At 37.6% G+C, this 10,695-nt stretch overlaps 1 protein-coding gene across 1 annotated transcript; it reads left to right on the top strand.

Annotated features, from left to right (window-relative positions):
- Positions 1 to 4,754: 4,754 nt before the first annotated feature.
- Positions 4,755 to 7,024, top strand: LOC117123007. Its single transcript, XM_033268795.1, has 2 exons — positions 4,755 to 5,228; positions 5,346 to 7,024. The coding sequence occupies exons 1-2, from the start codon at positions 4,760 to 4,762 to the stop codon at positions 5,429 to 5,431; spliced, it is 555 nt and encodes a 184-aa protein (XP_033124686.1). The 5' UTR covers positions 4,755 to 4,759; the 3' UTR covers positions 5,432 to 7,024.
- Positions 7,025 to 10,695: the final 3,671 nt, after the last annotated feature.

Here is a 10,695-nt window from a genome sequence, read left to right as displayed (position 1 = left end):
ATATAAAGCTGCCGACACAATCCTGCGCAATGTTTATGTTTATGATATACTGGAGTCTGTTGAGTCAAGGGAAGGGCCAGTGGTTCTCACAAAAAGATCTTGTTTAAGCAGTATTAATAGCATCTATGACCCATTAGGTTTGATCTCGCCGTTCACGGTGAAAGGGAAAATACTCCTCCGGAAGATATGGGGTGAGAAGTTGGGATGGGACGACACGCTACCAGATGCAATGAGAGAACAGTGGCTTCAGTTCTTCAATGAATTAACCGATATTGCCAGCATTTGCTTCCCCAGATGTATTAAACTAGAGGATGCAGAACCAAACACAAGGCCAACGCTCATGGTTTTCTCAGATGGGTCTGAACAGGCATTTGGCGCTGTTGCATATGCCAGGTACCTACTCAAGGACGGTAGATATGTTTGTCGACTAATTGCTAGCAAGAACAGGGTAGCCCCATTATCATCAGTATTGTGAGATTGGAGCTGAGCGGAGCAGTACAGTACCTGGCAGCTTGGACCAGATTTTCTGCGAGATCAAGTGGAGCAATGGCCAATATAGCAGAGCTGTTCTGAGAACAACCTCCCAAAGAGAGTCAAAGTTGTGATAACTGCCGATGCCATAGAAGTCGATACACTATCCGACAGGATCAATATCGAACGATATAGTAGCTACACTAGACTCCTGCAGGTCACGGCAAGAGTGATGAACATTTACAAAAGGAAAACGTTCTCTGGTGCTGTAGCTACACCAACAGCAAAGGCAATTAACGATGCGGAGTTGTTCTGGATTATTGAATGTCAGAAACCCATAATGGATAAACTCTTGAATGACAAAAAACGATTCGATGACCAGTATGCTAAATTATCCCCAGGAGTTCGAGACAATGGTGTCATTGTGGTGGGAGCTCGGGCCCAAAGACATGTTAATTTCAGTTACAACAACCAGGAAGTGCCGCTATTGCCAGCACACCATAGATTTTCGAAGTTATACGTTACACATGCGCACAAAAGGAGTCATTGTGGAGTACAGTCAACTGTGGCCCGGGTTCGTATGAGATACTGGATACTAAATCTACAGAGAGTGGCTAAGAGTGTTAGACATCATTGCGTACCCTGCAAGAAAAGAGAAAGAGATATGTCTGGACAGCAGATGGGCCAGCTATCTGTGTCCAAACAATATGTTATTGGGACGTGCTACGACTAGAGATCACAAATAACCCCCGGCATCATGTCGAGTTTATCCAGAACATAATCAAGGCTTTCTGGATAAAATGGAATAGGCATTACTTTCCATCATTGATTATAAGACAAAAATGGCACCATGAGAAGAGAAACATGCAGATCGGTGATGTGGTGTTGGTGCAAGACAGCAACGTGGTTCGTGAAAAGTGGAGAATGGGGTTGATAACCGATGTGTATCCCGATATGAGTGGCAAAGTAAGGACAGTGTAAGTTCAGTTAAAAGGTGAAGAGAGAAACGGAAAGCAAATGATAACTCGAGCAGTGCAGAGACTGATAGTACTCGTGCCTGTGGATAATGTCGATGAATAGTTAGTTTTTTTGTGGGGGCGGGTGTAATGTTTTTGATAATCTCTTAGTCTTAGACAGCGCCCTCTGTGTTTTAATAGCAAATGACATTCTCAAGGTCAGAGATCACACTAAGGTGTAGCATACACATGTATACATGTGAGATGAGAATAAGAATTCCTGTGATTTATAATCTTTATTGTAGATGTTAAACAGTGTAAGTTCATAATCCTCATTTTATACATTAATAAAGCTATGAGTAACCAATGCTATCATATTTAGTGAAGAAGCAGTTGATTAATTTAGATTTAGAGTTTTAGTTACTGTTATAGATTTGATAGAATGGTAATTAGTAGTATCGTTATCTTGCAGATTTCTAACATTGTGAACTTTGATTATATGTTGTGGATTAAAGGATGTTTGAAAACGTTTAAACGTGTCACGGGTATTCTTTACATTATTGACCCAACTGGAGGCCAAGTATCGTCTGCTTCCCTTGCCACAGCTACCGCCACTTTAAATACAAGATTTAGATTTCATGGTTTGTCAACCCGAGGTCATGTTCCAACGTGAGCAGTTCTCTAACAATCAAATTCACCTTGACGATTTACAGATCATTTCTCAACAACATCAGCGACGGATTACTAATCACGCCCATAGTGAGCGGTCCAGAGCCCCTTACGGTTCTCAACGTGCCAACCCAGACATTGCTGTTGGTGAGATTGTCTACTTACACAATGACTTGTCTAAATCTAGTAGTAGACACCGCTACTTGGTTTCGTCAGTTGAGGGCAAGTGGTGCAATATTCGTAAGTTTGCGGGGACCCAGTTGAGATCTAACACGTATCGGGTACGGAAAGATGAATGTTATAAAGTCCCTTTGTCGACAATAACAGTGACACGGATGTCATCGTCTTCAATCATGCAGATCTATTGTGCAGCCAGTGGCGGCAGGTACAACATTTATCAAATATGTTCTGGTCCAAGTGGCGTAAACAGTATTTACCCCTGCTGCAAACCCATACAAAGTGGCAGACAGTTAAACGAGATATCAGTGTTAATGATATTGTGCTTGTAAAGCAAGATCTACATCGCAATGTCTGGCCATTAGGACGCATAGTCGACATTGCATCTGGCAGTGATGGACATGTACGAAAAGCGAGTGTTGAAGTCATCGTAGGAGATTGCAGGAAGACTATATTAAGACCTATTAATGAACTATTACTATTAATTCCCATTGAAAATCAGTAGTGGGTATGCCGTATATAGTAATACAATGGATTATTAGTTGATTACATACTATACTATATACGCCATACCCACTACTGATTTGTAACCATAGAGAAAATACTTGCTAGTGGTTATCCATTCGAGGTAACAATTTTGTACTGAATGCATTTGTTAGATTGTAGTAACACATTTTAGGCCTATATTTTAAATGTTCTAATCTTGACATTATTTTTATTGTGATGGTGTGGCCATCACAGGGGGGAGTGTGCTGATCGCGATAGCTTTAATGGCGCCCTCTGTTGTGTTGTTAAGGAAATGCCAGCTTCGGTTGCTTGGCGCCGACATTTTGAATTGGAACAGAAGTATGGGAAATTGTGATTTTAGCAGTTCTAATGTTGTTCCCAGTGTTTTAATTATTGCCAGTTATGAGTCTGGTAAGTTAGGAATTAATGGGAGTTCCCAATTTTAATGTGTAGCTTACGATTCCTATTCTATGTAATGTTACAGCGAGTTATAGCTAGCATTGGACGCCGTTTGACCCTTTTCATGCATGATTTGTCTCGCCAATTTTTCCTAGAATTTCCGACGTGTAATAAGGGATGCAGTATGTTGTGGTTTATTTTTAGGTTTAAAGTTTCAGTAGCAGCTACGTTTTGAATCTTGGATTGGTACATGTTGTGCTGTGTTTACAAGAATAATGTTATCCCATCGCTTACTTGATTGCCATTAGTTAAGCCCTTGCAGCTTAATGTGCATGTGTACTGTATACCTTGCAAATTTATACTATTACCTATACTCATTTTTAATAATTGAAAGTGTCAGGTTGTTTCATGAACTAGTATTTAATAGTTCTTGTTATTATATGTTTCAGTTTTACCACTTTATGGAAGAATAAATCAAGAAGTATCTCTACTCAGGAGCATTTATCTTTCGTTTGGTTATCTGATTGGTGTGAGGGCGCCCTGGCATCCCTGGTCCAATTACAATTCTTATCCAAAAATAATGCTCAATATTAAAAATAAAATTTGGTCATTAACATTGCATCATGAAATAATATACGGAACATAAACAAGTGTGCTATGGTTGTTTGAATTACATTTCTGCTCATTTCATATTTTTATGAATTGTATTTGCTGCATTGCAAATTATTGCTATAAATTAGTTCTAATTTTAATGTAACTGATTCTTATGTCAATAAAAGCATGCTAAAAACCCCTATTAAGGGGGACAATTTCAAATTTTTAGTTTGTGTCCCTTCTTATGGAGACATTTTTTTAGTCCCAATGTAATTTATAGCGTATAGCAGAATTGCGTGAAACCGAGGTGTAGTGCTCTGTATACTCTATTTTTCGATTAATGGACTTGTGTTGTATAGCTTTTTAGATTTAGGTGACACTTTTTTTAATACATTGTTTAGCGCACCTAATTTTTTGAAAAATCTTCAGGGACGGGCGGAAAAAAGATAAAAATCAAATTTTATTTGCAAAATATTCCAGCCAAAAGTATCCCAGTGGAAGCGGGGAAAATAAAATTTTATTTGCGAATATAAATTTAGAAATTTAGGAATTTAAGGAGAGGAAGATAAAATAGGGCACCCTTTTGTGTGTCGCAGTCGATCACAGGCCTACACCCCTGGTTCTTAATTAATTTATTTGAAGGCCAAACTATTTTCAGATTTGGACACAGGCCAAAGAAAATCTTCGAGTTTCAAGCAACTTGTTATACTTTATGAACCTAAGGTAAAATTCTGAGATGCTGTGGCCGAAGCCCCCTGTTGTGTGTTGTGCGACCCAAGTTAACCCTAAATTTAAAATTATATAGCAGAGGTCACGAAGGTCACAAACAGGAAGTAGTTCTTTCATGACAGGAAGTGATTAGTTTATCATATTAAAATTTCAATTTTTTAATATTTTTTTCTCATAGACTCAACACACAGCTAAATCCCTGTTATAACAGTATGATATGCTGCCCTCTCTTGTTAGAATTATCCAGAAAGCTATACATGTGTGTTCAGAATTTACTCTCCAATTATATACAATATTTTATATTTCTTGCCAAATTTCAAGTAAGTCTGTGTTTGACAATGCCTAAAAAGCGTAAGTCATCAGGATTCAAGGGAATTCCATGGCATAAGATGCCTAGAATTGAAGATGATAATGATATGTTAGCTAGGCCTAGTGAACAAGAGGCTAGGGGGTCCAACTCTGGTGCTGGCCCCAGCCAAGTAGGTTCAGATGAAGGTGACCTTTGTCGTGACCTCAGGCCTAACCCACCAGTTCATCCGCAACAAGAACCGGTCAGTGTAAATACGAAATCTACAACAACTTCTGAAAAGAAACTGAAATCTAATATTGACAAGCTGACAGAAGAATGTGCTAACTTAGAAGGTGTAGACCACAGGACCGGGTACAGACTCATTGATCTTGAGTGCCTGAACGCTGCCTTGAAGTGTGCTCACAGATGTGAAAAAGGTAACTAAATGTAAAAAAATAATCACTTTATTTTTTAAATATATACTTATTCTAATAAAATATTCTTTTTCTTCCTTAACTGAAGCTCGATTTTCTTTTTTTTTGGTCACGTTTCAGGTTACTTACAGGTTGTGGAATTGCCAGAAAAAAGAAGGGGTTTGTGCTCCAAGCTCAAACTAAAATGTTACCTATGCCATGAATGAGGTTGGACTTGGACATTCGGCTATGACTGATATATGTAGTGTTTTGAATATGCCACCACCATCGGGGAAAAAAGCCTGGAATGAAACCAACAAAACCCTACTTTCTGGTTTACTAAAAGCTGTTGAGGAGGAATTTGACCGTGCAGCAGAGAATGTACGGTCACTATACTTGGAGGAGGAGGGTGATCCGGATACTGTAATTGACATTCCAGTATCATATGATGGAACTTGGCATCATCGTGGATTTAGTTCGACCCATGGTGTTGGCGTCGTCATATCTGTTGACACTGGTAAAATTTTGGACTCGATTGTACTATCTAAAGAATGTAGGGAATGTCAGGTGCATGCAAACGATGACGAGGACTCTGATGACTACATGGTGTGGCACTATAATCATTTTGAGAGTGGGAAATGCACACAGAAATTCAAAATCGCTAAATGATTTAAATGATAAACACCATCCATATGGAATAGATTTTAAAATCAGCAAACTAGATTGTGTGAACCATGTTCACAAGAGGATGAGAAAAGGCTTATATATATATTTATATTTAGCGGAGATGCTGCCACTTTATGAACGATTGAGCAACATCAATCTACTAAAGAGATGTGCTCCTGGATTAACGCAGAATGCAAACGCAGCGTTCAATAGGACTATTTGGAAAAGGGCACCCAAAGAGGTATATTCGAGCGCAAAATCTGTTGAACGAGCCCTGTATTCAGCTGTTCTGGCATGGGACCGGGGAAGCGTCGGCCGATGGAACTTTATGCGAGACATGGATATTCCTACGAATATTCATTCTATAAAAGCCCTAATCAGGAAAGACCAGGAAAGAATCAGAGATTCAAAAGCTAATAGTAGAGAGGAAAGAAAAAAAAAGAGACAAAATATAAAGAAAGCGATAGCCGGCCAACATTTAGCAGGCGAGGAAGATTACGGGGCAGGAAAATTTAATGACTAATGAGACACTGTATTTCAATTAATTATCATATAAAGTAGTACAATTGCATAAAATAGGGTAAAATATGAATTATTACTGAGAAATAATTGTTTTTCAGCTTCAGTGTGCCCCAACAAGACGCAAAAAGTTGTGAAACGGCGCAACGCGATGCGACAAAATATTCAAGAGCTTGTTTCTCAAATCTGCATATTTATCACAAAATTTGTAACTAAATTTTTGTTTTTCAACCAAAATGAACCAAATTTTCAGCACACATTTGTCTTTACAGGCTACAGCTATTCTATGATTTTCTATAAGAAATTTTTTTTTATGTTCAGACAACAATCTAGAAGTTCTAGTCATAGCATCTTTTCTTTACTATATATGCATTCATAATCAGTACTTCAAATCTTAATCTAACCATGTTTGAAAGAGAAGATGCAATTTGAAATTATTATTTACATTTTTGAAAAATTTTGTTGCCTCCCTTACCATAGTTATAACTCTTGTATGGTTACATTAAACATTGTGTTTTGATTGCATTTCTAGTTCTGTCTTTTAATTAGCTTTCCAGAAATATATAGTTTGTTGGGGTTTTTATGAATAATTTTCACATATGACATTAAACAAATCTCGGGATTTTCGTCGATTTCAAGTAGTCAGGCACCTTAAAGCAAAATATTTTATTTTAGTTGTCGGAGAATGGTAATTGTCCTGTCTTCCTTTCTTTGTGCAAGTTTAACTGTTGTGTGAAGTAGAGTTTCCTGAAATGGGTATTTTTTTCCACAAAGTAAAACTAATTTTGCTTTTGTTTACTCATAGCAAAATACTGTTACCTACTTTGGCGTCCATACAACAACATTCTGTAGGAGTATTTTCAAACCAAACATAAAATTACAGGCACACTAATCGTAAAAACAGTCATACAAAGTTTGTTCAACTTAATAGTTTGGCACACAGTATGTATTTCTCTGTAATTTCACCCATCCTATATCCACCAAATACTGGAGATTTAAAGCCTAAAACCTTTTCACCAGTAGAATCTCTGGTCTACTCATAATAAAAACAAGTCTATGGTAACGTTTTTATTTTTAATCTGCTATGTCATATTTAGCTGAACTAAAACTACCAATCTTTTGGTGTTTGTCAATTGGTTTGTAACGGATTTAATTCAAGATCTGGATGGGCCACCCCTACTTCATTTTGGCCTTCGCTTTATTAAAATTATATTATTCATTAAATATATATATTATATTATTCATTAAATGGTTATTATTTTCAGTTTCTTTAAATATTTTTTTGTATAATTTATATTTTTTCTAGCGGACCAGAATAATTTTCTTCGCAGGACAAATTTGGCCTGCGGGCCACCTTTTAAGAACCAGGGGCCTACACACTCTGATTACTGCAATGTAAGTTTGCTTCAATCTTTTAATTGATTTTATCTATTTATTTAATACTGGAAAGAAAATACATTCATATTTCTTTTTAGTAAAATGATGTATGCATGAATGACTGTAGGGCGTGATTCACATAAAAAATGTATTGTCCTTCGGTGAGAAATCGGTGTCGTAACCCGTTTGGCCCAGTTAGTTACTGTTAAGATATGTAATGCTAAAAGTGTAAACATTGTCAAAATACATTGCTCATCACCGCCGTATATGAGAAAACCATTAAAGATTTGTATCCTATTCTAAGGAGAAAGATTGATGCAAGCATGTCTGCGAGATCAATTCTTTAAATCTGTTCTATGCTATCTGGACGACATCTTATCTTACCTAGGACATATTATCACCAGAGACTGAGTGATGGCAGACCCAGCAAAAATTACAGCAGTTAGAGATTGGCCTACACCATGCAAAGTGAAAGAGCTGCGGTCCTTTTTAGGCTTCTGTTCTTTTGTATTTAGATTTTCGCTGACGGTTGGACCTCTCCATGTTGAAGTTGAAGTCGATGCCTCGTCCCAAGGTTTGGGTGCAGTACTTTCTCAAAACCAAGATGGCAAGAGTCGAACGAAACATGAAGAAGTATTCTAGCATGAAACTTGAACTGTTAGGAATGAAATGGGCAATATCAGATAAGTTTCGAGATTACCTGCTTGGAACAAAGTTCATTGTCTTTACCGACAATAATCCACTTGCTCATCTCAAGTCAGCTAAGATAGATGCAGTATACTCAACGGTGGGTTGGAGAGTTAGCATCATTCGACTTTGATGTTCACTACAAGCCTGGGCGAAGCAATCAAGCTGCGGATGCTCTATCTCGACGACCTCATAGGGATGAAGATCCTGTTGTAACTTCCGAAGACATTAAACAGACAGTTGGAATGACCAGTGTTCCTGAAAGTTTAATTAACCTGAACAATTCTAATCCTAGTAACATCCAGGCTCATGTGCAAGCACTGAACGCATTACCTGTTTTTCCTGGATATGACAACCAACAGTTTAAACCGTAAACCAAACCGAGATCAGAGAAGTCTCGAAACCGAAGAAGTTTGATTACTTCTACAACAGCTGGATCGTATACGAGTGAGAGATAATCTGCTTTACCGAGTGAGCTCTGATGGAGATCAGTGGCAATTGATTTTACCTGAGGTTTTGAGGGAGGATGTTATGAAAGCCTGTCATGATCAATCAGGTCACCAAGGAGCGAACAAGACTTCAAGTTTAGTACGCAAGCGTTGTTTCTAGCCAAAGATGTTTGAACACATAACTTCATGGTGTGAACAATGTGATCGGTGTTCGAAAGCAAAAGTTGGACCTAGAATCCGAGACCAAACCAAAGGAAGTTGTTGCTGTTGATTTTACTATACTTGAGGGGGACTCTGTTGGTAAAGAAAACGTACTTGTAATCACAGATGTTTTCTCGAAATACCCAATTGCAGTTGCGACCAAGAATCAAACTGCAGAAACAACAGCAAAGGTATTGGTAAGGGAATGGTTCACCAAGTTTGGTATTCCTCAAACACTTCAACCAGGAACGCAACTTCGATTCCTCGCTTATTCGTTCACTATGGACAATGTATGGGGTAACGAAGACTAGAACCACACCGTATCATCCCGACGGAAACGGGCAGGCAGAACGATTCAACAGAACCCTACATGATTTACTAAAATCAATACCAAATAACCAGAAACGCCGATGGTCTGAATATTTGTCTGAGGTTTGGATGACAACCAAAGCTACCAATTGATTTCCTGTTGAATCACCATCCCGAAGAACATGAAGCCGTACCAGAAGAGATTAGAGATTAATTTTTCTCCACTTTTAAATTTTGACAAAAAATAGTGAAGGTGGGCCGGCTGGGCCACTTGAATCTGCCACTGAAATACTCATCATAAAAAGTTTTTAAAATTATCCTTTTTAGTCATAATTATGCCCGCTTATATATTTCGTGCAAACTAACATTCATAAAAATGATTTATTATCTAATGATTAGCTTGTAACGTATTCAAAATTCGAACTATGAAAAACAAATATGATAAACTTAAAACAGTCATTAATTTAGTATTTTGCATGTACAGTACTTTTAAAGTCAATCAAGAGGTTTTTGTTTTTTTCCTCTTTTTGAATTTCACTTTTGTGCAAGTAATATTACGATAAATTATTGTGAATGGAAATAATACCTACGCCGAAGAGGCATGGTAAGCAACATGCTTGTTTTATATTATGTTATTAAACATGGGAGGAATGATTTTTAATATTTTAAATATTCTTTCTATAGACAATTATTTTACATATAAATTTTTCCATAAATACTCCTAGAAGCGTATCGAAAGAAAGTATATGGGAATGACAAAGAAATTCATGCAGATTTGGAACGAAAGTTAGAGGTTCTAATGCTAAGAAGAGCACAGAAAGATTCCTTCCCTCACCAGTATAATTCTATGGAAAAGAAGTTAGACTTAAAGAACAGTAGTCGACTAAAACAAAACAACTGTAACACTGTCAGATCCATTTTAAGAACTTGTTTAGACTGTCAACGATGGAGAGGAAAACCAAGTATTCCGAGAATGGCAGATGTTCCAGAAGCCAGACTTCGTATAGGATTGCCAGTCTTTTACAGTACTGGTATGGATTGCTTTGGGCCATATCTGGTAAAAGTTGGAAGAAGGTCTGAAAAGAGGTGGGGTCTAGTGTTCAAATGTATGACGACCAAAGCTATACATATAGAGTTATTAACATCAATGAGTGTGGACTGCTTTATGATGGCATTTAGGAGGTTTGTCGCCAGACGTGGTGCTCCTAGAGAGGTATTTAGTGATTGTGGGACGAATTTTATTGGAGCAGAGAGCGAGTTTCGAGAAAGTTTTAAACAGATGA

This window comes from Anneissia japonica, unplaced genomic scaffold, assembly GCF_011630105.1.
Source record: "Anneissia japonica isolate Jap-2015-1 unplaced genomic scaffold, ASM1163010v1 scaffold1030_len608725_cov174, whole genome shotgun sequence".
In the NCBI taxonomy this organism is placed as follows: Eukaryota; Metazoa; Echinodermata; class Crinoidea; order Comatulida; family Comatulidae; genus Anneissia; species Anneissia japonica.
Note: the sequence above shows the minus strand (reverse complement) of the source record. Positions and strands in the feature narration are given on the sequence as shown.

Bases quoted from the DNA above. Each gene is read 5' to 3' on its own strand.
- LOC117123007 (XM_033268795.1), top strand. From the start codon at position 4,760: ATGTGTGTTCAGAATTTACTCTCCAATTATATACAATATTTTATATTT. The intron at 5,229-5,345 runs GTAACTAAATGT...GTCACGTTTCAG, and splicing joins TGCTCACAGATGTGAAAAAG to GTTACTTACAGGTTGTGGAA.